At 33.5% G+C, this 27,463-nt stretch overlaps 3 protein-coding genes across 5 annotated transcripts; all 3 read left to right on the top strand.

The window, feature by feature from the left end:
- The first annotated feature begins 950 nt into the window (after positions 1–950).
- LOC111012707 (Tetratricopeptide repeat (TPR)-like superfamily protein) lies at positions 951–8,494 on the top strand. 2 transcript variants are annotated; one of them, XM_022286957.2, is made up of 8 exons: positions 951–1,088; positions 1,758–1,942; positions 2,033–2,265; positions 3,309–3,558; positions 4,619–4,764; positions 6,353–6,558; positions 6,956–7,080; positions 7,840–8,494. In XM_022286957.2, coding segments are annotated over exons 1-8 (1,734 nt in total). In that variant the 5' UTR covers positions 951–1,086; the 3' UTR covers positions 8,427–8,494. The 2 variants fall into 2 exon arrangements, with proteins under 2 accessions (XP_022142649.1, XP_087978146.1); XM_088122020.1 differs by lacking the exon at positions 951–1,088 and adding an exon at positions 1,129–1,317.
- A 3,857-nt stretch (positions 8,495–12,351) lies between these two features.
- LOC111012706 (Single hybrid motif superfamily protein) lies at positions 12,352–15,570 on the top strand. Its single transcript, XM_022286956.2, has 3 exons — positions 12,352–12,594; positions 13,974–14,233; positions 15,188–15,570. The coding sequence occupies exons 1-3, from the start codon at positions 12,516–12,518 to the stop codon at positions 15,314–15,316; spliced, it is 468 nt and encodes a 155-aa protein (XP_022142648.1). The 5' UTR covers positions 12,352–12,515; the 3' UTR covers positions 15,317–15,570.
- A 694-nt stretch (positions 15,571–16,264) lies between these two features.
- Positions 16,265–22,972, top strand: CPN60ALPHA2 (TCP-1/cpn60 chaperonin family protein). 2 transcript variants are annotated; one of them, XM_022286952.2, is made up of 9 exons: positions 16,265–16,434; positions 16,512–16,686; positions 17,297–17,418; positions 17,517–17,724; positions 17,809–17,954; positions 18,205–18,511; positions 19,427–19,677; positions 21,296–21,496; positions 22,291–22,430. In XM_022286952.2, the coding sequence occupies exons 1-9, from the start codon at positions 16,375–16,377 to the stop codon at positions 22,300–22,302; spliced, it is 1,482 nt and encodes a 493-aa protein (XP_022142644.1). In that variant the 5' UTR covers positions 16,265–16,374; the 3' UTR covers positions 22,303–22,430. The 2 variants fall into 2 exon arrangements, with proteins under 2 accessions (XP_022142644.1, XP_022142643.1); XM_022286951.2 differs by having other exon boundaries at positions 16,270–16,434; positions 22,310–22,972.
- Positions 22,973–27,463: the final 4,491 nt, after the last annotated feature.

Raw genomic sequence — 27,463 nt, 5'->3', positions numbered from 1 at the left:
GGAGTAATTTTGTCTTCTTTTTTTTAATGGTGGTAAGTACAAAGTCTGGTCCTTAATAAGAAGCTAAGTTTTATCCACTAAATAAATTGTTTCTTGTTTCTTGTTTTTTAGAAACATTTTCAATTGTATTATCATGTTTTTATTTTTGAGTTTTGGGGCAATCTATTATTATTATTAATGTAAATGGAACGAGAGAATGTTACCAAATGTGTATGGAAGGTATTTGGTTTTTAAAATATAAGAATTATTATGATTATTATTTTTTTTAAGAAAGATGCATTTAATTAAGCCACTAGGACAAGGTTGAAGGGGAATCCCCTTTTACAAGATCCATTAACCAAGTGGGGAAGAGATTTATTATTAGTTTTGATATTGTGTTCTAAAAATATTATTATATATATAAATTGTCTAGTCGTTGTTTTTGCTTCATATTTTCATCTTGTACACAAGATGGTTATTACGAGGCAATTAATAGCAGTTTTATTTGATTTCTTTAAGAAAAAAACCTTATTTGTTAAGAACTTATTGAATAAATTTTTGAGAAATTATAAAAGGTGGCCAATATTTATAAATATAACAAGATTATGTAAATTTACGTGAGTTATATTACCCTTCATTGCCAACATAAACTTAATTTAACTCAACAGTAACTGATAGGTTCTAAAAAAAACCTAGAAACATAAACTAATGAATTTAAATCGCTTTCTAGTATTGTTTACCACAAGGATGGAATAAAATATATAATTTAATCCAATATAATTGCTCTATAATTTACCTTTTCAAAACGTTCACTAGTTATTAAAAACTAACAAAATAATTTAAAAAGAAACATATATGGTTTCTAAAAATGTCCACTAAAATAATAATAATAATAATTATAAGTTTCTCAAATTTGGTCAAAATTTTAAAATTTAGTGTACAATATCAAATATCTAATTTTTTTAAATTTTATTTTATTTTATCCTCTATCTGCTTCCCGGCTCAAGAGTGGTGGACGTTGCCATTGCCATTGCCATGAGCATATCTTAACTGTTCCATATCTCCTTTCTTCTTCGAACTCCTCAAAACTCTCTGCTCAGCGCTTTCATGTAAGTTCAATCGCTCCTCTTTTCCAATACAAGCTTACAAAACTTGTTTTGTTCCAAACAATGTCACTTGCAAACACTCCAATGGCGGCTTGCAACTTTGTAGTTCGTCATGGTACACGTGTGTTGAAATTGGATTTGAGTTTGTTATATATTATTCCTTCTGTAATTGAATCTCAAAATGGGAGCTCTAGAGTTGATTTTCCCCGTCATTGGAACGGAAGTTGGAGAGGTAGCGGAATGCATTTCCGAAAATTCATGTTACTGATTGACAAATCTGTTTGGAATTAAACACAGCGATTAGTGTTGGTTGGTTCGTCGTTGTATTTGAACGAGTTATCGTAACTTCATTGATTAATTTTCGTTTGAAGCTTATTTCCATGTTAAAACTAATTGTTCTCTACCTCCATTTCCATTTTTGTCCTATTTATTTAATGGGCTTTTGTGAATTTTGCTTCCTGAGAAGGATTTTTGTTTTACACAAATTCATTTTTGTGGGTGTTACTTTGCAATCTGAACTGCTACTATACAACGATCAATATAATGTTCGCTTTCATTGTTATTGGTTTCTGTGCCACCACGTCTCTTGCGATAAAAACAGATAGAAGCCTGAACATTTGTTTGCGATTATCTGTCATTTTATTTTTGGAATTTGTATGGAAAATTCTGCAGGATGATTTTTGGAAGTGCACTTAACAACGTTTACTTACAACCGAGATGCTGTGGAAGTGATTTCAGATGGACAGTGAAGTGCGCAGACAATGAAGTTGTTGAGAAATCCAGACGTGATGGCCTTTACGTTGATAAACGTGGAAAATTGAGAACCTTCGATCGCAAAAGATTGTCAAGAAAACGATGTAAGACATGTTGCAAACTTAGAACTGTGCTTTGTAATCTAGGTTTAGGCGTCTATTATCTTAGATATTTCAGTTATCATTTTGTTTCAGGTGGTTCCTTGAGGGGACGAGGATGGAAGTATGGATCTGGTTTTGTTGATGGGATCTTCCCTGTTTTGGGCCCTATTGCTCAACAGATTATGGACTTTGTAAGGGAAGAGGTAGATTATACGGGACTATGGGATTCTCTTGACACTCTACCTCCCAATAATTCAACTTGGGATGATATCATTAGTGTAGCTGTTCAACTTCGTCTTAACAGGAAATGGGGTCCAATCATATTGGTATGAACTCAATACCTTTCCTTAATTTGGTCCTTTCTTTCCTTCCTTTTTTTTGCTGTTACACATCTTTTATCTTTTAATTTTCACTTTCGGGTCCATGGAGCTCTTACTCTTCAATATTCCCCAAGGCTGATGACCGAAGAAAGATGAAAATTTAGTGGGGTCCCCTTAAACTGATCTGTAATAGCATATAGGGATATGCTGAGTTGAATATTTGAGAAAATATTGGAAATAAGACTTACAGGCCAATTAACTTGAATGTTTAAAGGTCCAATTCGTTTATCATGAAGAATAATCAAAATCGATATTTTCAAAGAGAAAGAAATAGCTAATAGAAAATCTAATTTTCCAGGAAAGACCAAGGAGATTCCAACTAGAATAAGTTTGTCATGGGAAAGAGCAAAGTTCATTATGCCGAGAGAAAGTGAGGAAATAATGAAGTAAATATTAACTACAGACAGTAACAAATTTTCAACAATGATAATAAAGATTTAAATGTTAAAAATATTAGCCAAGTATACCTTTATGTTTTTAATTTACTTTTGTTAAAATTTTAAGACGTTAATTACAGAATATTTGGAATGTGGAAGTGGAACAAATTCATTATCCACCCTAACGGACTAACCCAAAGGTCAAATGAGATTATAAGAAGCTCTCTAGTGGATATTAGTAAAAAGCAGAAAGTAATTAAAAAAGATATGTATATAGAACTCCATAAATGTTATGCAACAAACCAAATCCAAGGATTCCTCAACTTCTTTTCTATTTCCTTCTATAGTTCAATGAATTTAAGCTGATAGTTTAGTTAGACGATAAGATACATAGTTATGCACATTTGTAGGGTGAGAGGAGTTCATGCAAGCTGGACAAATAATTTGAATGGATTAAACAAATCTCATGTGACGACATGTGTTTTTGTGTGTGTGTGGGTGTGAGAAAGAGCGAGACAGGGCGAGAGAGAAAGAGCTTCATGTTCATAAAAATGGCTTTGTTTGCACATGCAACTCGTGCTTACACTTGTTATTGCTGCTGATATTGTATAGATATGTGAATGGATATTGAACAAGAGTTCCTTCCGACCAGATGTGATTGTGTACAATCTACTTATGGATGCTTATGGGCAGAAATCACTGTATAAGGATGTAGAATCTACATACTTAGAACTTCTTGAATCTCATTGCATTCCAACAGAAGATACTTATGCACTTCTTCTGAAGGCCTATTGCAAATCTGGATTGCTAGAGAAGGCTGAAGCTGTCTTTGCTGAAATGCGAAAGTATGGCCTTTCACCAAGTATGTTTATTATTATTACTCATCAGTCACCTGCTATGGGGAGCCAGTATTATCAACTTCTGAGGGCTTAGAAATTTAAGAAGTTCCAATTATTATTATAACATGTGCAGTTTGTTGCATGTGCATTGGTATCAAATTTCTCTCCAAAGAGAATTCTTAGTCATACAAAAGTTTTCTACATGAAATCATATGTCAAATATTAAATTATTTATGCTGCTTCATACTCCATGTGTTATTTAGTCAAGAATACTAACTGTGAATAACCAAGTCATTGCTGGCTTGTCTCGTCAATTCCACTGATTAGTTATTTTTTGTGCTTTTAATTAATTTAAAGTTGAGAATACTTGGCATTTCACAACACCAAAACTTCATTATCTCTAAAACCTAACAATCATTTCCATCAAAGAATCAGTGGTTAAATCGTTGTCAAAGTTCTTGCACGAACTGCCTTATCATTCTTTTTTGCAGAGTGGATGACATGAAACTGATACCAATGTTATCATTAACAGCCCAGGCCAGCCATCCATGTTGGTTTTGTCTGATTTGGCTCTGTAACTACCCTTGTGATGTTTGTGCATACTGAGAAAATTAACTTAGCAAAGAATTAATAAATTTCTATTGGTGAATTCTGAACATGTATAAAAATCTCTTACAATCTTAGTGGTCATGATGAGAATAACAAATGAAAGGATCTGAGACTTTTGGGAGGAAGAGATGAGAAGGCGACCCATTAAGAATTCCCAAGTGCTATTTTTCTAAACTTATATTTTCAGGGCTCCCAAAAATATGCACTATTCCGAGATGCTAACTTTTAGTTTTAGGAGATAAGCGCACTATTTCCTTTTTGTAGCTACAACTGCAGCCATTACTTATATCATTATATGATACTTGATCTTTTTTGGTTATCATTATTTTTCTAACTCTTTGAAGTATATCGATGATACCTATCAAGTAATAGGACGATATCGATGCAAGTGGCATAAGAAATTTAATGTTTGCTTGCAAGATAAAATAACAGTGGTGCAAAGAAAATTTTAAACTTTATTTAATTGTTATACAGGTGCAATTGTATACAATGCTTATATTGATGGATTGGTAAAGGGCGGAAACAATGTCAAAGCAGTGGAGATCTTTCACAGGATGAAGAGAGATGGCTGCCAACCCTCTACAGATACTTACACAATGTTAATAAACGTGTATGGAAAGGTGAGCCCGAACAGGTTAAAGTTACGAACTCTTTTATTAGCATTTTAATTTCATGATGTGTCTTATTTGCTTTAGTACGGGTATGATGGATCGAAGAATATCTTGGATACTGAAGCTGAAACTTATAAATTCTGTTTTTGGGTTGCGAATATATCTTTACGATACTTTATTATTATGTAAATGCTTGATGACTATTCTTTCCTTTTCATTTTCTGAATCAGGATCTTGTAAATTAGTTAATCTAGCAACGGGGATATCTAATCTGCTTGTTACATTTTGAAATGTTAATATTTGGTTTTCATTTTGCATGAAAATAGTTCATAATGAGAACATTTAGAGAAAAGGCATATTGTATTATTAATTACTTCTGAGAGGATCATCTGATTTTTGACTGCTACCGAGGCTTAATTGGGTGAATGGACATTATCATGGAAGATGGAGTCAATTAATCTAGCCACGCTAGTGCAGATTCACCATGTCTGGTTTGCCCTATGTTCAATTCAGTTTCTTGAATGCATGTGTAAATTGAAACCAAATGGAAGAAGCATAGCTTCTACATTTAGACAGCCAGAGAACAAGTAAATAACGGGGTTGTTGGACAGATCAGTTGAATATCCAATAGAAATCCACTCTTCAATTTCTTCATCCTTTCAGATCCCACTCAACCTAAAGTCTCATGAGGTATTATGAGGAGACCAAGATTGAGTAAGGCCCTTCTTACCTGAAAAGGTGAAAAGATTTGGGAAGTCATCGCACAAAAGAGCCGACCCCATGGTTCCACCAACTATCCTCCCAAAATTTGCCATAGTTCCCATTACTCACAATAATAGAAACTTCTCCCAAAGAATGCTTCTCAGATTAAGGATAGTCTTCCAGGAACTTCTTGGATTAACCAAACTAACACCCACCTGAAACCCAGCCACCAAGATCAATACCGAACTTAGTAACAATCATTTAATGTCATTATGTCTTCTCTTCCAAAGGAGATTTCCAAATCCAACAAGGAAAACTGCCATATTATACTGTACATAAGGTTGACAATCCCTAGGCCACCCCTTCCAAATGGGAGAGAGAGATGCTATTCTCCTGTTAATTAGGTGGGACGCACCATCAAACTTGGCGCTTCCTGTTCCTGTGAAGTTTCTAATTTTCTTCTCAATTTCAAAGACGAGAAGAAATAAATAGGAATTTCGGAGAGAACCAACTAATTGAACTTTAAAGTAATCTGCGTTCCTTTGGAGTGACAAGCATGCTTCAATTGTCGAGCCTGCAAGAAATATTTTAGAAAATCAGATATGAAAATGCCTTAGGCTTAGGAGTACCTAGCAACGAAAAATGCAAATATGAAAGAGATCAATCTCCTGCTGGGCACCCGAATCCTCAGTCACTTTCCTGACCTCTTAAATGGAGCAATTAATACCAGCCACGATATGTTTAGCCATTGATCTAATAGCCTGAAGCTTTTGTAAAGATAATGACAATCCTGAATAAAAGCACTGGAATCTACTGTAGTATTCATGTGGATTTCAAATTGTTTTTTGATTTTTAACCTTTTCCCGTCTAGCCTAATAATCAGAGATTTATGCAGGAAAGTAAGTCTCATATGGCTCTAAAGATATTTGATGAAATGAGAAGTCAAAGGTGCAAACCTAACATCTGCACCTTTACAGCTTTAGTAAACGCATTTGCTAGAGAGGGACTTTGTGAGAAAGCAGAAGAAATATTTGAACAACTGCAAGAGGCTGGTTATGAGCCTGATGTCTACGCTTATAATGCCCTCATGGAAGCATATAGGTAAAACTAATCTCGGACAACCTTCTTGTAGATATAGTCTTGATTCTCGAAATTTAGTGTGATTTCACTGTTCATTTCAAAATGGATGACAGTATTTTGAAGGCCTGGCCATATGGACCTTGATGACCGGTGATCTTTAGTAGGCAATTGAATTGAATGATCCTGTTCTAATTGTTCACATCATATTTCTGAATTCTGATTATAAGTGTATCAATTTCCTTCTAGTTTAATTATGCATCATGCCGCAACTAAGATCAATGTAGAAGAATTGCTTATAAATTTGCTGCTCTGTTCTTAAGCTTTATGTTTTCATGCATTAGAAAAATTCAGATTACAGTAATATCCTTTAGATGTAACTTTCTCTCCGGTAAAAAGTGTACCTTTTTCGTCATCGCAGTCGTGCTGGTTTTCCATATGGAGCTGCAGAAATTTTTTCACTAATGCAACATATGGGATGTGAACCAGATAGAGCATCGTACAATATCATGGTGGATGCGTATGGAAGAGCTGGTCTACATGAGGGTATGTAAACTTAAATGATATATTTAGGTTCCATTTGATAACCATTTTATTTTTAGTTTCCTGTTTTTGGAAATTAAACTTGTTCCTTGCCATTTCTTTAACATACAACTGAATTTTTAGCTAAATTTCAAAAACAAAAACAAGTTTTCGAAAACTATATATATATATATATATATATTTTTAATATTAGGCAGATTTTGAAATCGGTTTTAAAAAGTTGGTAGCAAATCATATAAGCACAAGTGGTGTTTATAAGCTTAATTTTCAAAACCATAAAACGAAAAACAAAATGGTTATCAGCGAAGCCTTACTGATATTTCTTCACTCATTGCATAATCCCTATTATTTTGTTTTCTTTGTATTAAATTCAAAATATATAAAATACTTAGAATTGTATAGTTTTTCTCTAATTTGTTGTCCTTACTTTTTATTTTTTTTTTGTCCTTAAATGTTTTAAATTAATAGGTTATATATATAAAAGGTTAGAATGTGAAATTTTGCCCCATCTTAAGAAAATTTCTGGCTTCACCCCTGAACATACGAAACAAAGATAACCAACTCAAATCATGTACCTTGCAATAGGAAGGTTGCATTCACAGACAAGGGAAGGATCTAAATTCTAAATGTAAAGCATGTGTTCAAATTGATGCATGCTGCCATTATTTTTCCACCATTTTCCTCAAGCACGCAATCAACTTCTATCATTCATTCTCTTTCACAAATGAATGCTTTTCTAACTCTAATTCTTGTGCAATTCAGATGCGCAATCCGTTTTCGAAGAGATGAAACGAATCGGTATAACCCCGACAATGAAATCCCACATGCTTCTTTTATCTGCCCATTCAAACGCTGGCAATGCAGCTAAATGTGAAGATATTATAGGCCAAATGCACAAATCTGGCCTCAAACCAGACACATTTGTTCTCAACAGCATGCTTAATCTTTACGGCCGTTTAGGCCAATTTGGAAAAATGGAAGCTCTTCTATCTACAATGCAAAAAGGGTCATCATTTAGAGCAGATATCAGCACATACAACATCTTGATCAATGTGTATGGGCGAGCAGGTTTTCTGGAGAGAATGGAGGAGCTGTTCCTGTTGCTTCCAGCAAAGAATTTAGAACCCGACGTCGTGACGTGGACTTCTCGGATTGGTGCATACTCCAGAAAGAAGCTTTATAAAAGATGCTTGGAAATATTTGAACAGATGATTGATGCTGGTTGTTATCCAGATGGGGGAACTGCCAAAGTACTTCTCTCAGCATGTTCTAGTGAAGAGCAGATTGAACAGGTAACCAATGTTATTAGAACAATGCACAAGGATGTCAAAACTGTATTGCCTGTCTGAAAATTTACATCTCATACCTTAATTGTACATGGTTATGTCCCAATAATATTAAAATTCAACTTAGCATACCTTTATTAGTTCGATAATTTGTGGGGTGGGGATTCACTTCTCATACCTTAATTGTACATGGTCTCTGGTTCTTATCGTAGGTTGGTTTATCAAAAGCCGGATAAACAATTATGGGCTCGTCTAGTAACATTCTCATTTCTAATTTTCTTAAGAAATCTAAGCACTATATTTCTTGTTTCTCCTTTTTTGGGAATATTCTCAAAATCGTATAGAAATTTTAGAAACAACCAAAATAAATTTCTTTTTTCTTGTTTCTATTTTCTATTTGTTCCAAAACACAAATAAAAAGATTGTTTTATCATAATACTTGAATTCATAGATGTCGGGGTCATGCAATTCATTTTTCTTTAAAATGAAGAATCAGAAACAATAAATTTAAATGTTACCAAACGGGTCCTATTTGTTTAACAAAAGAGCCTTCTACACAGAGGATAATTTTGGTTAAAGTTGATAACTCATTTGTGGAGAAGCCCAAAAATTGAAAAAGAGATTGACTCCTCCCAAAAAAAATCATATAATAGACATCTTTATCTTAGGAAAAGGTAGGAATTGACGAGAAGAGTACTTGAGATCGAGGAAGAAGATCCATGAGATATGATGCCACAGAGTAAGAAGGGCGAGACAAAAGGACTTTAATTGCTATGAAGGAAAAACATAACAAACGAAATGACAATTGAGTCAAATCTAAAAAACAAAATGATAATTCAGATTCATAAGGTGCAAAGCTGAACAAATTTATAAAAATAAAAGAGCAAGAGAATAGGGTTCTTGTTTACCAATGTCGAGAATATAGCAAGATTTGATGTTGTTTGGCACCAACACACTATTATTTATTATTTTCTTTGATATCCGTGAGTGTTCGAGCTAGTTTGTACGACTATTCTCACGAGATACCTTACTTCTCCAAAACACTCTCAACGGGTCGTCCACAATGCTACTAAATTGATAGGTACTTTATATTGCGTGATGAGATTCTCTTCGTCGAGATGTCGGCAAGTTAGGCAGCTCAATGTTTTTTATATTTGGTGGAAGGTAGGGGTCCTAAAAAGTGAACAAAGAGTGAAACTAGGTGTCTAGCTAAAAGAGTGAACAATTGGATCTATGGATTGTTAACTCTTGGAAGAAAGGTAAAAATGTCGCTTAAAGCATCCTACTATTACATTTAGTTTCCAAAGTAACTCGTAGAATATTAAATTTTAGGGAGGTGGCCGCTATGCTTTGAATCTCATTCCTCTTTACTATTTACATCGACACTTATTTGACCACAAAGTTAACTCATGATGGTTCGCCAACGCTTTTATTTGAGAAACCAGTTAGAATATTTCAACCAATTTTAAGTTCTTTACAAGCTTTGGAATACAGCCAAAGAAGTTCATCAACAAAATCCCCTTCAAATTTTGGAGAAATAAGAAAAGGCATCATTCATAGCATCCAGCATTGTAGCCTGCTAAATTAAGTTGTAAGTGCAACAAGCTTACTTTTTCGGTGCACGTTTCCCTCATTCTAGTGCTCACCCTCTCCGTACCGTCCATCATTATTTCATATCGGCATAAAATTTTAAAAGACATAACGTAGCCACTCACCATTCAATTCCTTCTACAAATATTTTTGGTGCAGTATAACGGTCCAAATACTCGTGGATATCAAAAAAATATACATTCAATGCCGTCCATATTCTTACTACATTTGTATGCTTCATTTAGCCGACCCTGCTCTACACAACATAAGTAAACTAAGTCGTCTCAAAAAAAACATGGTATGAGCAATCATAGTTGTGAAGAAAATTATCAGGAAGAATTGATACAAATGTTTGGTTTATAGACGACGCAAGTAGACCTTCGTCTATCTAGACCAGCGCAAAAATCTGCATCAACGAAGCTATTAAGAATATATGTACTGTCTCCAACCTTTGAATATAACAAGCCATAATTCTGACTTAATTTTATAAACCTCATAATCCACTTTACTGCCTCCCAACGAGACTTATTGGGATTGCTCATAAACCGACTTACACGAGCCAGGTTGAGTCTCGTACATATCGTTCTGTACATTGAACTCCCTACTGCATTTGAATATGGAACAAGGGACATATCATGTATCTCTGTCTTTATTTTTGGTGACTGACTTCTACACAAGTTAAAATGTTAGGCAAGATGAACTCTAACACTTTTGATACTCTCTGTGTGGAAACTTTTAAGGCTTTTCTTATATATTCATCCTGTGATAAAAACGAGGTATGATTAGATTGATTTCTCACAATTTCCATATCCAAAATTTTACTTGTGGCCCCGGTCCATCTCTAACTTCTTGTTGAATTGACCTTTTTAAATTCGTTTATTTCTAGCATTTTATGAGACGTGATCAATACGTTGCACATAGTAAAAGATAAACAAACTTCACTCATTTTTTATACTTCTTTAATGGCCATGGCATATCATTATTAGAATAATTTCCAAAATTTTTTTAGTAGAGTCCGAACATATGATCTTTTGGTCGAAATAAATGCTTTAAGCAATTGAGTTTGTGAAGAAACCGACATAATTTTTAAAAACATAAAACTAAAAACGAGGTATGATTAAATTGATTTATAAACCGACTTACAACACTTAAGGCACGTGCTAGGTCGAGTCTCGTACATATTGTTCCATACATCAAACTCCCTATTACATTTGAATATGGAACAAGGGACATATCATGTATGTCTCTGTCTTTGTTTTTGGTGACTGCACCTATACAAGTTAAAATGTTAGGCAAGATGAACTCTAACACTTTTGACACCCTCCGTGTGGAAACCTTTTAAGACTTTTCCTATATATTCTCTTATATTAAAAACAAGGTATGATCGTACAAAGACTTGGGTGATCTAAAGTCTTTTTTAGTACAAATATGTGAGGGTGGGGGATCGAACTCACAACGGGTAAGATATATTTCAATTACTGCTGAGCCAGGCTAGCATTTGCTTGGGTGAACTAAAGTTGAACGTACAATAACAAAAATATACATTTTAAAAATATGAGAACTATCGTATTAAATATCCGTCGACACGTTCATATTTCCATATATCTATGTGTTCAACATCAACATGAGAGATAAATAGATATTTCCATCGTAGTACAAAAAAATCGATAAAATATAAAAAATATCAACAAAATGTTACTTATATATACATAATATTAGTATTAATCATTTCTAATTTATTTAAAATAGAAAAATATTTATCTATTGATTTAAATATTTTTTACGATTTTTTAATTTCTCTAATTTTTATAGAAATATATGACATTGACATTTTACCAATACCTTCATCAATATTTCTATGAAATTGATACTTCAACATTTTCATCTATACTAACATTTAAAACCTTGACGGGATAGAATAGAGGACGAAAATAGTATTTTAAAAAAACAGTATCGTATATTTAATTTCCAACCAAAGTGAACATAGTACCGTGGTGATTGACATATAGTTAGGTTATAAATTCTATCTCCCACCCAACACCATGTAATAAAAAAAAACAAAAATCCAAAAACAAGCACACATTTTGAGCTACCAAACAAAGCCACCGCTCACCAACTTTCGCTTTCGCAGCAGTGGCGAAGTGGGTTTGTTGTTGACACCTTGACCCACCACCTCCCAGGCTCACACTCCGATGAATGTGGGATTCTCTTTCAAACCGTAATTTTCTTCATTTCTCTTCCATTTTTCAATCGTACGTATTCCCTTTCTTTATTTTCTGTTTAATGCTTGCTTTGCTTACGATCCCACGTCTCAAAAGATGAAATTAAATCGACCCAAAATACGCAAAATGCAATCTATCAAGTATAAAATGAAAATTTTGTTAGGAAAAAAAACTATAGTACGGCATCCCCACCAACCCTACTGTGCTGTGGCAAGTGATATTGATCCCACAAAGCAAATAAGGGTCCGTTTCTCTTAGAAGCGACGGCAAGCCAAAGCACGTTACAAGCTTCTGCTGAAAAGGGTTTTCTCTTCTTTACAGAGTGCTGTGAGTTTCATCAATGGCGTCGAGATTGCTCTGGGCTTCGAGAGCTGCTTCATACCTTAGGATCTCAGTACCCCATAGAGGGTCTGCTTCTGGTAATTTGAACCGACGTTTTTCCATAGTGATTTTCCTCATTTTCTTTCTCTCAGTTTTTTGTAATCTGATTGTTTGTGAGGTGGTATTTATGGTAGGGGCTGCGAAATTGATTGATCTGATTCTGACATGTAAAGATCTCATTTCCCAATAATGGGTTTTGTTTATCTTGCGTTTGTTTGATCAATGGCAGACCCTTTTCGAGAATTTGCAGGGTTTCTCTCGTTTTTGTTCTGCAGTCACGTCTCTTTGTCTTCTGAATTATTGAGGCGATTATGTAATGAATATCTGTTGTGGATCTCAGGCAGAAGAATAAATGGTTCTTTAAAAAAGAAAGAGAAACAAAGGTTTCTTTTACTCTGCTTTCTGCTGTGTCTGCCCCTTCTCCCTCGCCGATTATTTAATGAATATTTGCCCATTCTGCTTTATGACTTCTTGAAATTTGAATCGGTTGTTAGGTTCACTGATGTTATTATACTTTTAAATCTACATCCAATATTTGAGGATTTGTTGAATATGCATATCTTTTCATCTTCCATTTGAATTATTATGTGATGAATCTCAAACATGAGTTATTATTCTATTCTACTTGCTATTTTCAGTCCTTACTTTTTTTTTACGTGTTCTTATTTCTATCTTGTCATTTGAACTAACACCAGTGCCTTGATGATCTTTTTAGCTGATGATATTATACGTCGTTTTCTAGTTTTAATCTCAATCTTCCTCCCGATCATACTTAGCTCCTAAGGAACATGAAAATAAATGAGGGACATGGAATGTTAGCATACCGTTTTCCTGAAATAAAGCAACTAAGACACAAGATACAAGAAGGACGTATTTATTATTTTCAATAACTTTCTGTCTGTCTTCTACAACAAAAATGTTAACATAAATTTCATTTCCATGGTTTAAAAGGGGACATGAAATGTGCAAACTTTTGTTTGTTTAAGTATTGGTTTCTAAGGCTTTTAACTGTATTGAGGTTCCTTCTTATAGGTTGGCCCCTTTTGGCGGCTTTTTTTTGTATGCCCCTTGTATATTCTTTCATTTTTCCCGAGTGAAAGCTTGATTTCTTATAATTAAAAGTTTTCATTTTCAGAAGTTTGTACTTTATATTCATGATATTTGCATCGGATAAACAATGTAAGAAAAGGATGGGATGTACAACATGTTTCTCAATGGTTCAATGCTTAAGAGGGGAAAGAAATTGAGAATCAAAATTTTCATATAGTCATATGCTTGAAAAAGAAAGTCTAATGTTTCTATTCAAAATTCATTAACTTCTCTTTATCCAAAAGGAATCATGAAAGATTTAACACTCAAGTTTATATTTAAAACTACTTGAGTGCAGTGAAAATAACTTGTATCTCCAATTGTGCAGTTCTGAAGGACTTGAAGTATGCTACCTCTCACGAATGGGTGAAAGTAGAAGGGAATCAAGCAACTGTTGGCATAACTGATCATGCTCAAGATCATTTAGGTGATGTTGTCTATGTTGAATTACCAGAAGTTGGGACTTCTGTTAAACAGGATGGCAGCTTCGGCGCGGTAGAAAGTGTTAAAGCTACCAGTGATATTAATTCTCCTGTGTCAGGGAAAATCATTGAGGTCAATGAAGAGCTCAGCAGTTCCCCTGGTCTGGTGGGTTCCTTGATCTAACATTCTTGCTCTAAGTGATGATTTAATCACGTTCTTGAACGATTTAAGCTTATTTTATTTTTCTTTCTACTTCAAGATACTTCAAAATGGTTTCTATTTAACAAATGACTTAAGTCTCAATTTCATTAATTCTCGTGGAAAGGTCCTCAGAAAGATTCAGCTAGAGTTTTTAGAGGGTTAGTGAGGTCTTGGAGGCTGTCTAGGAGCTTATAAGATTTAGTACTTCTTTGTGGGCCTCGGTTTTAAAGGAATTATGTAATTATCAGGTATTCTTCTTGTGGTTTAGAGCCCCTTTTTGTGGGCTTGGATTCCTTTTGTTGGGTGGGTTTTTTTTTTTTTTTTTTTTTGTATGCCATTGATTGTATATTCTTTTATCTTTCTGAATGAACGCTCGGTTTCTTTAAAAAAAAGAAAAAAGATTTGGTTAAGGTAAATGTGTGAAGGTTAAAGTTGCTTCGTCATGATTGTGTTGTGGAGAGGGATTATATGCAAGACGTTAGTCTTATGTGCAGTGTTCTTTTCGTGTCAAAAGTATGTGATTTTGTTGCAGATTGACTTGTACTAACTCTTCTTAGCATCATGAATCTGTTGTCATGGGAGTTTGCATATTCTGAATTCTTTGGATTATACAGCCTTCTTTAACCATGTTTTGATGTTTACATAAGAATTTCCATTTATTTGCATCTATCCACTCCTTTGCCTCTGTTGAGAACATGGTAATCACCCTTTCCATGGAAAGCTTTCATGTCATTTGGTATCTTAAGGGTTCGTTTAGTAACGTTTTTTTTCCCTTCTCACGTAGTGTTTTCTGTTTCTAAAAAAGAAAAACAGAACTACGTTTGATAATCGTTTCTTTCTTTTTTTAAGAAATAGTGACACGGTTGATAACTTTCCCATTTCGTGTTTTCTGATCCATTTGTGTTGATGATAATTTAGGTGAACTCGAGTCCATATGAAAATGGATGGATAATTAAAGTGGAGGTGAGTGAGAGTGGTGAACTGAAAAACTTGATGGACTCTGACCAGTACTCCAAGTTCTGTGAAGAAGAAGATTCAAAGCACTGAGATGTTTGAACTCTGCATCAGATCAGATCACTTCAGTTCAGCTGCTTCTCTGGACTGCACGTTTCTTCCTTCTTCCTTTTTCTGGATTTTCTTTCCTCTGTAAGGCTCACAAATTTGGTGGAATTTTCTCACTCAGATGAAATAATTGAATGGTCATTTTGAAAAATATGTTTGACAGTGTAGTGATTTGAAGCAACTTTTTGGCTTTTGATTAAAAAATAAGTGATATGTTAAATTTACATTTTATGCTTAAACTTCGGAGGGAACCCGGATGCCAAGCTCTTTATCTGCTCACTCTATATTTAAATTTTATGTCAAACTTGTAGATTGTTTTATTTATATACTTTCAGCTTTTGGCTTCGGATCCATGCAATTTCAAGACGTTTATTTGTGTTTTTGTAATTTCAAGATGTTTATTTTAACAAAATGATTAATTTGGTCCATGCTAAAATTCTTGGATGTTTTATAAAAATCAAAATGAACAAAAGGGAAAATTAAAAGGAAAATTTCGAATTTCGAAGCCAAATCAAATTAAATATTCATCGTTTTCTTCAGTACAATGGGTTAAAATTCAAAGACGCATGTTCATGTCCTTAGTTAAGCAAATGTATTGTCAATTTAATAATTGATGAAGCTGAAATATGATCGATTAATTTATAAATATATATGTTATAAATTTTTTACTTTTTTTTTGTACATTTATTATTTTATAATATCATATATTATTTTTTCATATTTTAATTTTAACCACGAAAAAGTTTACAACGGCCGTGGTGTATTTATCGAAAGTTTTATTTACAATAAATATAGGGATAAGAAATCAACCAGCTGTCTGAACTCACAAATTATGCTCAGGTTAGGTTTTATTTTTTCAGTTTCAAATTAAAAATATTTTCAGAATTTTTATTATTTAGATTAACGTCACACAATCCAGAAATAGACAGATTACTCGTTTAAGCGGCCAACCTGAACTAGAAACAATTCAGTCTTTTAGCTTCGTAAAACCCCGACAAAACCTTTGGATTGAATCTTCGCATCTCAACGACGGCGACAAACTCATGGAAGTTCCCCGCGTTCTCTCTTCATCCGTTCCCTTTCTCGGACCTCTACTCTTCCCTGTAAGTCGATTTTCATCTCTGTTTCCGCACTTCTCCCGTCTCTTTTCTGTGACTTTGAACTGCTGGGTGCTCTGCAGAAGCTCCGTGGGAGCCAATCGCTATCTGGGTACGCCAGAAATCCATGGAATTTGAGGAATTTTGTCGTCAGGGCCGGCCCGAAGAGGATCTCATTTGGTAGAGAATGCAGAGGGGCCTTACTAGCCGGGATTGATAAGCTAGCTGATGCTGTTTCTATCACTTTAGGCCCTAAAGGTTGGACGGGCTTTCTATCTTCTGTAATTTTTATGCCATTTCTTGAGCTTGGATATGTGGCGTTTCTCCTTTTTTGGGTCTGTATCTTTTGCGGGTTTCTGCTTAGGAAGCCGATGTGCAGTACTTACCGAGTTCAATTTTCTTGGTTAATATGTGGGGTGGATTCAAAGTGGCGAGTTTTTTTTTTTTTTTTTTATTTCTTTCATTAAATACGACCGATTTAGATTATATAGTATCTAATCATTCACATCTTAGTTGAAGAAATTTAGTAGAAAATGTATGAGCGTGATATAACTTGCTGGAGTTACAATTTCTTAAAGCGTGTGGAGGAAAGGAGTGAAAAGATTGGTCACTGAAAAATTCTTTCCCCACGTATAATTTCATTTGATTTGTGCGAAGAACTTTTATTGCGGTTTTCACCACTCAAATCAGGAACTGTTTGGCAATTCATTATTGATCGCTAAATCTGCTGTCTACCTTATGAATTGCTACAAGAATGATGCATAACTAAATTTAATGTGCAGTAGCTGTATCTTATCAGTCTCAGCAATCACATCTGAAATAATGCTTTTATTTGATATTTAAGTTATTTTTTTACCAAAACGTGCAGGTCGCAATGTTATTCTCTCTGAACAAGGAACACTTAAAGTGGTTAATGATGGGGTTACAATTGCTAAAGCTATAGAGCTTTCTGATGCAATTGAGAATGCGGGAGTGGTGCTGATCCAAGAGGTCATTCATGGTTGTTAAGTTAAATCCCACCTATTCGTAAGCTTTTTCGATGTAGTTTTAACATTTAAGATATATATTCTTGAATTTCCTGGTTTCAGGTTGCTAGTAAAATGAATGACTTGGCTGGTGATGGAACTACCACCGCAATAATTTTGGCACGTGAAATGGTCAAATCTGGACTATTGGCAATTTCCTTTGGGGCTGACCCAGTTTCCTTAAAGAAAGGAATAGATAAGACTGTAAAGGAATTAATCAAGGTCTTAAAGAAGAAAAGTACTCCTGTACAAGGAAAAGATGATATTAAAGGTTCTTTCTTCTCATCTGGTTGAACACCGGTGAAGTTTCATTTGGGAAGTAAATGGTGCTGAACTACCCTCATCCTTTCTGCAGCTGTTGCAATGATATCTTCTGGAAATGATGAATATGTGGGGAACTTAATTGCTGAAGCAATAGAAAAGATTGGCCCTGATGGTGTGATCTCAATTGAGTCATCCAAATCCTCTGAGACTTCTGTAATAATAGAAGAAGGAATGAAGGTAAATGATTTATCAGCAAAAAGGAGAAGCTTTCTGACATCCTCTGAGGATAGTATAATTCTAATTTAAAGCGGTGTTAATTTTTCTCTCTCTGTGTCTCTAGATTTGGGATAGTTTGAAGACAGATCTTCAGATTCCATTATATTTGCATTGCATCAAGTGCCTATTTAATGTGCATCTGTAATATCCAAAATCTATCTCATTCTCTCTTAATTTTGTCCTTCTGATTCCATTGTATCTCTCATCGCAGATTGATAAAGGTTACATGTCGCCTCAGTTTATTACAAACCAAGATAAGTCTATCGTGGAGTTTGACAATGCAAAAGTCCTAGTAACTGATCAAAGAATTTCTACTGTCAAAGAAATTGTACCATTGTTGGAGAAAACTGTACAACTTAGTCTTCCTCTGCTAATTATTGCGGAGGACATCTCAAGACAAGTACTAGAAACCCTAGTGCTGAACAAGGTGCAGGGTTTAGTTAATGTGGCCGTTGTAAAATGTCCTGGGCTTGGTGAAAGAAAGAAAGCTCTATTGCAAGATATTGCACTAATGACAGGTGAACTAAATGCATCCATGAACAGTAAAAATATGCTTGTTTACATGTTTGTTATTTTAATGTCACATATAAGCAATAAAATTATTTCATCACTTGTCCTGCTTTTTGTACATTTGTGTTGGGGTTTTGGCAGAGGGGAGGTTTTCTTGTTCGGTGACATTATGCATCAGATTTCATATTGTACTTGTGGTGCCATTGTGACTTTATCCTTTTTGACATAGCTGTTGATTTCCCGTTCAAATTCTTTCAAGAAGCACGTAAAATGAATTTGTTGGCTGTGGCCTTTTAGTGGATGTTTCCCCTGTTTCTTATTAGAGGAAAAAAAACAGAGAGAGAGAGAGAGAAGCACTTAAAATGGCCTGAATATATTCTTAGGCTTTCAGTTCACCAGTTGTACTGCCTTATGCTCTGAAGCTGTGTAGTGTCAGGTCAGTTTTCATCCGATTCCTGGAAAAGAGCCTAGAATATTACTGGATTATGTCTAACTTTTTGCAAAGCTTCAAAGCTATTCCATGATTATTTGAGATAGTAGAAACTCTTATTTAAACCTTTCAGGTTTATTTTGCAGAATGCGAATTGAATAAAGAGAGTTTTTTGATGCTATTATTTCTATTATTCTTCCCTCATAGATAAACTTTCTATTAAGCTTTTTTTCTCCCGTTCAAGCACTCATCATCAGTGCCTCCATGCTATAATAAACTTAGAACATAAGAAGCCTACTTATATTTTGGAAGAGTGCGAGTGACTAAGATGGTGTTTGTCTGGTATATAGTTTAAACTTTAAAGTTTATGAGTATAGATCAGATTGGCTTATGTGATTTTGACTGCTGTGGGGTATTAACTTGCAGCTGATTTGACTATTTAATTATGAGACAGTGCAATATTAGTTTGTTGACTTTATTTTAAAATTCTCAGGTGCTGATTTTCTGTCTGGAGATTTGGGTCTAGATCTTGAAAGTGCAACTTCGGACCAGCTAGGAATTGCTCGGAAAATAGTTATAACATGTAACTCAACAACAATAGTTGCTGACCCCTCTACTAAAGCTGAAATTCAAGCAAGAATTTCGCAGATTAAAAAGGATCTTGTTGAAACAGATAACTCCAACCTCTCAAGAAAGCTCTCGGAGAGGATTGCTAAGCTTTCTGGTGGAGTTGCTGTCATTAAGGTTTGTGGTTTTGAAAGATTTCTTGAAAGTGCAGCTTTTGTGAGATTTTTCACCATTGATTTTATTTGGCTTGATGATTTTTCTGTAATGTCATGTGCTGCAATCCGGTGCTTAATATATCCTTATTCGCTATGGCAACCATGGAGAAGGGATTAGTTCTTTCTTTGTAGTATTAACTGAAAGCCAATTTCTTTTTAGTATAGTAGTTAAATGGAAGTTGGAAGTATATTCTCATCACTATACTTACATACCTACATATAAAAGAAACAGAAGTTTATTCACGAGATGAAGATACTAAGGGAGAGAGTCGAGAGATCCCCTCAAGCCAAGGGTTACAAAAACGCTTTACAATTGAATTTAGGGGGTAACTTCACAAAGAGTTAAACAAATCACTCCATGTTGAGACTACAGAAGCAACAGTTTCCTGCAGATCCTCCCGATGCTTTCTTCTACTTGGAATAATCTTTCATTCCTTTCTCCAAGTGAACTTCCCGAAGGACAGCCCTGGTTGCATTATACCCAAGGGCTTTTTTGCCTTACCATTGAAAATTTGACCTCAAACCACGATGAAGAGAGCTTCTGTAATGCTTAATGCTGGATGGGATTGGAGTTCGTAGTCAAAAAGTGCCAAGAAGTCTCCATAAGAAGGATATTAGTATCGTTTACGGTTCCTTGGTCGAGATTTATCCCAAATATTTACACCGAGTTGAGAAGAAAGCCTTGCACATCTTAGGATAGCTAGCCTTCCAAACAGCCTCAGAGAGCTAAAAGTTAAATGCTTCTTGTCCCTTGATGAACATTTTAAGAGGGACATCACAAAGAAGGAACATGAAGAATCAACCAAACTTCACCATCCTCATTTGAAGACACCTGGAAGTTACCAACTTTAGGGAGCATGTCAGAACACTCCCGCAACTTCTTTTTATCAGATTTCTTCTAGAAGTTCAGGAATCTGGCATCCTTGTTCTGAAGTTGGCTAATGTACAGCTCTTTATATTTACAATGCTGTACAGCCTTGGAAGTATAGTGCACAAAGGAACGTTTTCTATCTAAACATCCAAAAATTTCTCTGTTAAACAGTTGATTGCATGGGAATTCTGAGTGATATAAATGCAAATTGAAGATCATATCTAAAAGTAGTAAAAGTTCATCTTAACCAAGATCTCAACTTATGGCTATCGGTTAAATCTATTGTGTTGCATATTATCCATTCAATTTGTCTTCATAAGTATCTACAGATTCAAGTTTTTGTTATTCCGTTTTTAGAAGTCAGAAACCACGGAGTATAGAAGTTACAAAACACATGGTGCTTGAAAAGATTGAGGATAATCTTTAGTCCACCTAAGAAGAGTAAGAACTTAAACAGCAACAAATAATTAACAGAAAGCCTCTTAATCGTTTTTCGACTGAAATATAAGAATGCAAAAATTTTATTTTCTTGCAAATATTAATAAACCAGTCATCATCCATCCCCTCCCCCCTAATATTATTGTATTGGCCTTTGTGTTGCCTTGATTATTGTCATTTTTCTTTTTATTTTACATAGGACATATTGTCTTATTTCTAGGCATAACAATATTTTCTTTTACTTCTTTTTTATTATTGTGGTCGAAGTTAGGTGGGAGCACATACAGAGGTGGAACTTGAAGATAGAAAACTCAGAATTGAGGATGCAAAAAATGCTGTATTTGCTGCTATGAATGAAGGCATTGTTCCTGGTGGAGGTGCTACCTATGTTCATCTGTCTGAATTGCTTCCAACCATAAAACATTCGATGGAGGATCAGGATGAGCAGATGGGTGTGGATCTCGTGGGAAAGGTATGGTGCAGGCCCATTTTCTCTACCATGGTTTCTGCCCTCTCTTTATTCGAAATCAAACTGCTAGTATCTTGGTACCTTTATGATTTGGTGAAACGGAATGTTTTGATTTGGATAACAGTCTTCTTGATAGGCAAACTATCTGACAAGGCAAGATAGATGTTCTCTATTATAAAGAAGATGAATGCAGAATTTAAGTTCGGGCGCAATATTCCAGTTTTTGTTCTTCCCAAGTGTAGTGCTTTTAGAAATATGGTTATCCAGTTGATCACCTAGAGAAGTTTCCTTTCATGATAATAGGTTTTTTTACCGTTGCTTTGTGTTACAAAATACAAATAACTCTTTGAGTTTTAAGTTTATTGATTGCACCTCCAAGGGGTTCCTAGTGACAAGGGCTTAAGGAATTAAAGATGATAGGAGATATACCCTCCAAGGTCCTAGATGCAAGTCTACGTATACGAAATGAGCTAGGCTTGAGGTGGATGAAGTCTCCTCAAGATTAGTCGGGATAGGTTATGAGCATAATGGAAGCAGTGGAGGAATGGAGCCCAATATCGTGATTATAACAACGAAAAAAAGAAAAAAAAAAGGACTTCATCAGATGCTGGACTTATATAAGTTTCCTTTTATTGACGACCTTACTTGAACATGATCAGTTCTATAGTTCTATAGAGTTCTAATAAGTTTCCTTTTATTGATTGCTTAAAGAATTTTGGTACTGAATTAACAAATGACTGTTTTAACTTTATTAAGTTTTTACTGTGATATTGGTGTGCCTTTAAAATTTTCAATAGACTTTGAAATGACTTGCAGGCACTCCTTGCACCTGCAAAATACATTGCAAGTAATGCAGGAGATGATGGAGTAATTGTTGTGGAGAAGACTCGAGCTGGCGAATGGCGACATGGATATAACGCAATGACAGACAGATATGAGGATCTTCTCAATGCCGGTGTAGTAGATCCTTGCCTTGTTTCTAGATGTGCGCTTCAGATTGCGGCCTCTATCACCGGGATCATTCTAACGACTCAAGCCATAATGGTCGAGAAAACAAAGAAGCCAAAGCCACCAATTCCACTTGTTCCTGGAATATCTCCATGAACACAAAACAAAAATAGATATTCTGAAAGTTAACATGAAAAGGCAAATAGAAACCCGCGGATTCTGACATGGTTTCTCTGCTAAGCTTCTGAGATTGAGTTGAATAGGGTAAAGGATTAAAGAAGCTTTCAGGCTATAATGAAAAGGGAAAGCTCCCATTTCCACCTGTGGTTGATGAAGAGATGTCTTGCCAATTGCCATGCACGATGAAGGAGTTTAATGCTGGGGAACTGGAACAGCTCCTCTAGTTCCTCTACTCATTCACGTAATAAAAATACTGAAAGCAGAGAATTTTGCCATTGTATTGTTTGTTATCAGGTTTTTCTGTTGTAAAACCTCAATAATTTTAATGACAGTTCCTTTTTTTTTTGTGGTTTTACGGGTGCAAGCAGGACGGTTTAAGAAAAACTAAAAAGAAAATAAACCGAGCCAACTGCGCAACCCAAATTGTGCGAGACTGACTAAAATCAGTCTGAACCAGTCAATAAAGATACTTCAAACTAACTAAGTTGAGTCGGTTCGGTCGGTTTCACCTAATATTTTTTGTCTTCTGGACCGGCTTTCACCCATCGTACTAGACTTGCAATGAACTGAGGAGTTCAAAGGTAACTAAGTTGAGTCGGTTTGATCGGTTTCATTTGACATTTTTTGTCCTCTCGATCGGCTCTCACCCATCATACATGAACTTGAGTGAATGGTAAGACTCGTATGTATTTGTTATAAATTTATTAATAGATAGGAAGTAAAGTCTTAAATCAAACTTGTATTTGTCAAGACGAGTATAGCTAAACAACAAAAATACGTAACTCCTAATTTATACAGTTTTAGTGTAATACAAGTTGTCTAAGACAAAAATAGGAAGGTCAAATGTATAGATCGTGAAAGAGACTTAATATTGGTTTCAAAATTGCTTTTAAAATAGTTTTTTCTTTTAATTTTTTTTTTAATTTTTTTTTTTTTTTTTTGGTAAAGATATATTGGACCATTGTTTTTCTTTTTTCTTAGAAAAAAAATGAAGCTATTCATTCTTAAAGCACCGATTTGTGATGAGTAGTTCAAATATCACAACTTCTTTAAAATGTTAAATTATGAAAAAAAATGCGTCCGAACTTTATGATATGTTTCAATTATGTCATTGTTGTTTCAAGAGTTTTATTTCCACTCTCAACTTAAAATTATTTCAAAACAGCCCCTTCTATCAACGTGTTTGTTAAAAAGAAAATAAAAAAATGACAGTGTCAGTGCGACTACTTGAATGTCAGCACGTAGCAGTGTTGTGACTTTTAAAACGGAAGATTATATAATTGAAATTTACCTTAAAGTCTAGGAGTAAATCCGAAACCATGTAGTCATATGTACTTTTTTTTTACAACTTACCTGTCTCGTTTATGTTTTCGTAAATGAAAAATTGACAGAATGATTGTTTTGAAACAATTTTAAACGTTAAAATTATAAATGTAAATTTTAACATGAAGCATCACGAAAAACCTACTCTACAGTTCAGGGATATTTAAAGAATTTTTGTACATGGCTAATCTATATTAATTAAATAGTTTAACTTTTGCTTTTGTACCCAATATTTCATCATTATTACAAATCTTTTGAAATTAGTTGTCCTTAATGTTAAACACGATACCTACCTACAAATTTTGAGTTGATGCCTACCCACATAGCTCACACTCATGCCAATATTTGCACCAAATATTGGTGAAAAATAATAGTGTCATAGCTTTTCTAATAAGAAACACATTTAGTGGAGAAATATGATGGTTTATTTTTTATTTTTATTTTTAGTCCAACAAGCAGGTTGAGAATTCGAATTCATGACATTAATCAGAGACCGATATTAATTATTGTTAAACTTTCATGTTGGTTAAAACAAATTTTATTTGATTATTATTGTAGCATGAATATACATCAAAAATTGAGTTTTCAAAAGATACGGAGATTCATTTAAATTCAAAAAAGTATCTCTTTCGAAATATGATAGTTCCAAAATCTACATTCTAAATAAAAATAATAATTTCTTGGAAACAAGAAAGCTCAAAACTTCAGTCTCCAAAGACTCAAACTTAAAACGTATAAGAAAATACATTAATAATGTCCAACTATTTGAACTCTCATGTCGACTAAATATCTAACTTTAAGGGTGATGTGCGGGTTTGCTGTAAAATTAATACTCCACTATCTATCACGATTAAAATACTATTTTGGTCGATATACTTTTAAAATTTTCATTTTGATTAAGGTACTTTTAACCTCAGTTCATTCTAGTTCTCATATTTTTAAAATGTTTGTTTTATTCCTTGTATTTTAAAATGGTGATCAATTTAGTCCTTATTTATAAAAATTTTAACATAAATTATACCCATAACGTAAATCATTTTATATAAAGTCACGAAAAAATTTAAAGAAATATATCGAGTGTAGTGTTTTGTTGAAATTATGATTAAAAATGACATTAAAAATAAAATTAAGAGACAAAAATAGTTCTTCTTAAAAGTATGCGGTTGAGTTTAGATTATAATTATAATTTAATTAATTAAAATGAACGAAAATTGAAAGGATAAGAACCAAATGAATCAAAATTAAAAAATTAAAAATATTGGAAGTAAAATAATATTTCAATCCTATCATTAACCAAATGCTTTCGATAAAGCTATTATTTTATTATTATTAATATAGTGATAACAATTCATGAAATTAAAAAAAAAAAGAACACCATATTTTTTGTTTTGTCATGCTAAATCATAATTACGACCAATGCTTGGTGATATCTTTTGCAGTTTATTATCAAAATTAAAGTGAGAGATAACAATCATGGTAGCTTGCAGTCCAAGCTAAGTATGTCTTCCACTTCCAACTCACAATTTTATTAAAATTTAAGTAACCCAAAAACAAAACAAAAAGAAAAAAGAAAGAATGGGCTATTTGTATAATTTTTTAAAATAGCTAATTGTTATTTGAAGAATAAAATCAGTAAAAATGTGTTTGTAATTGTGTACCTTTTTTTTTCCCTTTTCATAGATGGCTAAAGTTAGTTCTTGAAAAAAATATTTAAAATCGGTTGGTTTCATGTCGAGCATAATTAAGATAAAATATTGTAAATATAGCAGTTAAATAATAATTACAAACTTTAGAAGTAAACTATACATCATTTGATAATTAATCATTATTGTAGTTATAGTTTTTGTTTAGTATCCCATGTGAGGGTACTAAAAAAAACCATAACTATAATATTTTAATTGAAGATATGTGTTAATTAGTTAATATCTAAAATAATGTTGATTTAATTACAATGGATATAATCTTAATCAATATCAAATAAAATATATCATTTCATTATCAAATGATTAATCATTTTTTTTACGAAAAAACTATATTTATAAATACTTTTTTGAAATCTCATATTTACAACCATTTATAAAATTATATATTTACAAATATTTTTCCTATCCACTCAAAAATTTCAAACTAAACGACCACCCTACTAAATTGAACACGATTCAGTAATAATAATATCTTTATCTCGATTAAAAAGGTTTTAGTCAACTAAAAATAGTTCAGTAGATAAATTATTTATTATTATTTAAAGTTGAAACGATTCAATAATTTTGTTCAAGTAAAAAAAGTTGTGAGTTTAAATTTGTATTATGTATTTTATTATTATATAAACAAGTCAAACTAAAAAATGATATTAATTATTAAATTATTATTTTTCAGCAGGCAGGTCGTTCTACGTGTGTACCACTAACTCTGTCGGAAGGCTTTTCTATTAGCCGTGTTTTTTTTTCTTTCTAAACAATATTATATTTAAACTTTTTTTTTATTCAACCTTGTCGTATTTTAAAAATATATATTCATATTCGTGTAATTTGACAATGAATTAATGCTATATAAAAAGTTTGTCTATAAATTCATTTTTAGTGGAACGAGTTGATTTTAATATAAAACTTTCCATTTTTTAGAATGAATCTTAAATTTAAATAAGTAGTTAAATTTCTTAATTTTTAAAATTAAATTAGACAATTGCTCATAGATATATTAAATGCACTCAAAATTAAGTCACAAAAAGGTACAAAGGTGAGAATTTGAATCTTCGAACTCGAGGGAATAAGTCATATACTTTGTGTTTGTGAAAGATACTAGACGATGTATTGAGTCAAGCGTTCAAACCAAAGTGAACTCTTGTTCGAGCGAGTTGATGACCTATAAACATAACCTTGCACTGATGATTACGTTCATTTTGAAACCTGAGTTAATACTTAATTCGAACTTGTGTCGAGCAAAACTTAGAGAGGTTGCATAGAATTTCATATGTTTGTAAGGAATGAACCTTACATTTTATATGGAAGTTTTGGAAAACATTGTTCTACCCATTTTGACGCTCCGTAATGGTGTTTAACATATTTTACGTTAGTGGCATTCGTGTTTTCAAGACAATGTCGAACTAGACTTTTCATGGGTCACACAAAGAGTTAGAGGTGACTTTGCCTGGACTGTCTCATCATCGATTAATGCTGGTCATTTAATCCATGAATTAATTATAATAATCATGTTAAACTACATGGTATCATTGGAAATTACAATAAATTTAATTATAATGACAAATACACCAATATACAAAGTGTTAAGTGAGATTATCCTCATCAAATAAAAAATCATGATTTCTTAAGATTTGTTTGTTTAATGTGGAGAGAGTAATAAAATCTCATATAAGTTATTGCAAGCAATAAATAATGGTAGGGTGTCTTTGCCACTATAGTTACAAAGAGGCGTGACCGCATTAATAATGACATTGTCCATACAATCAAATTAAAAAAAAAAAAAGAAGAAAAAAGAAAAAGCTTTTGATGACCTTATTAA

Source organism: Momordica charantia (genome assembly GCF_013281855.1).
Source record: "Momordica charantia cultivar OHB3-1 chromosome 3 unlocalized genomic scaffold, Mcharantia_2.0 BLBB01000003.1, whole genome shotgun sequence".
Taxonomy (NCBI): Eukaryota; Viridiplantae; Streptophyta; class Magnoliopsida; order Cucurbitales; family Cucurbitaceae; genus Momordica; species Momordica charantia.
The sequence above is the reverse complement of the archived record's forward strand: the minus strand, read 5'-3'. Positions and strand labels throughout refer to the sequence as shown.

What these genes read in the sequence shown, in the direction of transcription:
- LOC111012707 (XM_022286957.2), top strand. An exon ending in AATGGGGTCCAATCATATTG is followed by an intron (nt 2,266 to 3,308) that starts GTATGAACTCAA and finishes GATATTGTATAG; the next exon opens with ATATGTGAATGGATATTGAA. An exon ending in AAGAGCTGGTCTACATGAGG is followed by an intron (nt 7,081 to 7,839) that starts GTATGTAAACTT and finishes TGTGCAATTCAG; the next exon opens with ATGCGCAATCCGTTTTCGAA.
- LOC111012706 (XM_022286956.2), top strand. Translation starts at nt 12,516, where the DNA reads ATGGCGTCGAGATTGCTCTGGGCTTCGAGAGCTGCTTCATACCTTAGG. An exon ending in CCATAGAGGGTCTGCTTCTG is followed by an intron (nt 12,595 to 13,973) that starts GTAATTTGAACC and finishes CCAATTGTGCAG; the next exon opens with TTCTGAAGGACTTGAAGTAT. An exon ending in TCAGCAGTTCCCCTGGTCTG is followed by an intron (nt 14,234 to 15,187) that starts GTGGGTTCCTTG and finishes ATGATAATTTAG; the next exon opens with GTGAACTCGAGTCCATATGA.
- CPN60ALPHA2 (XM_022286951.2), top strand. Translation starts at nt 16,375, where the DNA reads ATGGAAGTTCCCCGCGTTCTCTCTTCATCCGTTCCCTTTCTCGGACCT. An exon ending in GAGTGGTGCTGATCCAAGAG is followed by an intron (nt 17,419 to 17,516) that starts GTCATTCATGGT and finishes TCCTGGTTTCAG; the next exon opens with GTTGCTAGTAAAATGAATGA. An exon ending in AGGAAAAGATGATATTAAAG is followed by an intron (nt 17,725 to 17,808) that starts GTTCTTTCTTCT and finishes TCCTTTCTGCAG; the next exon opens with CTGTTGCAATGATATCTTCT.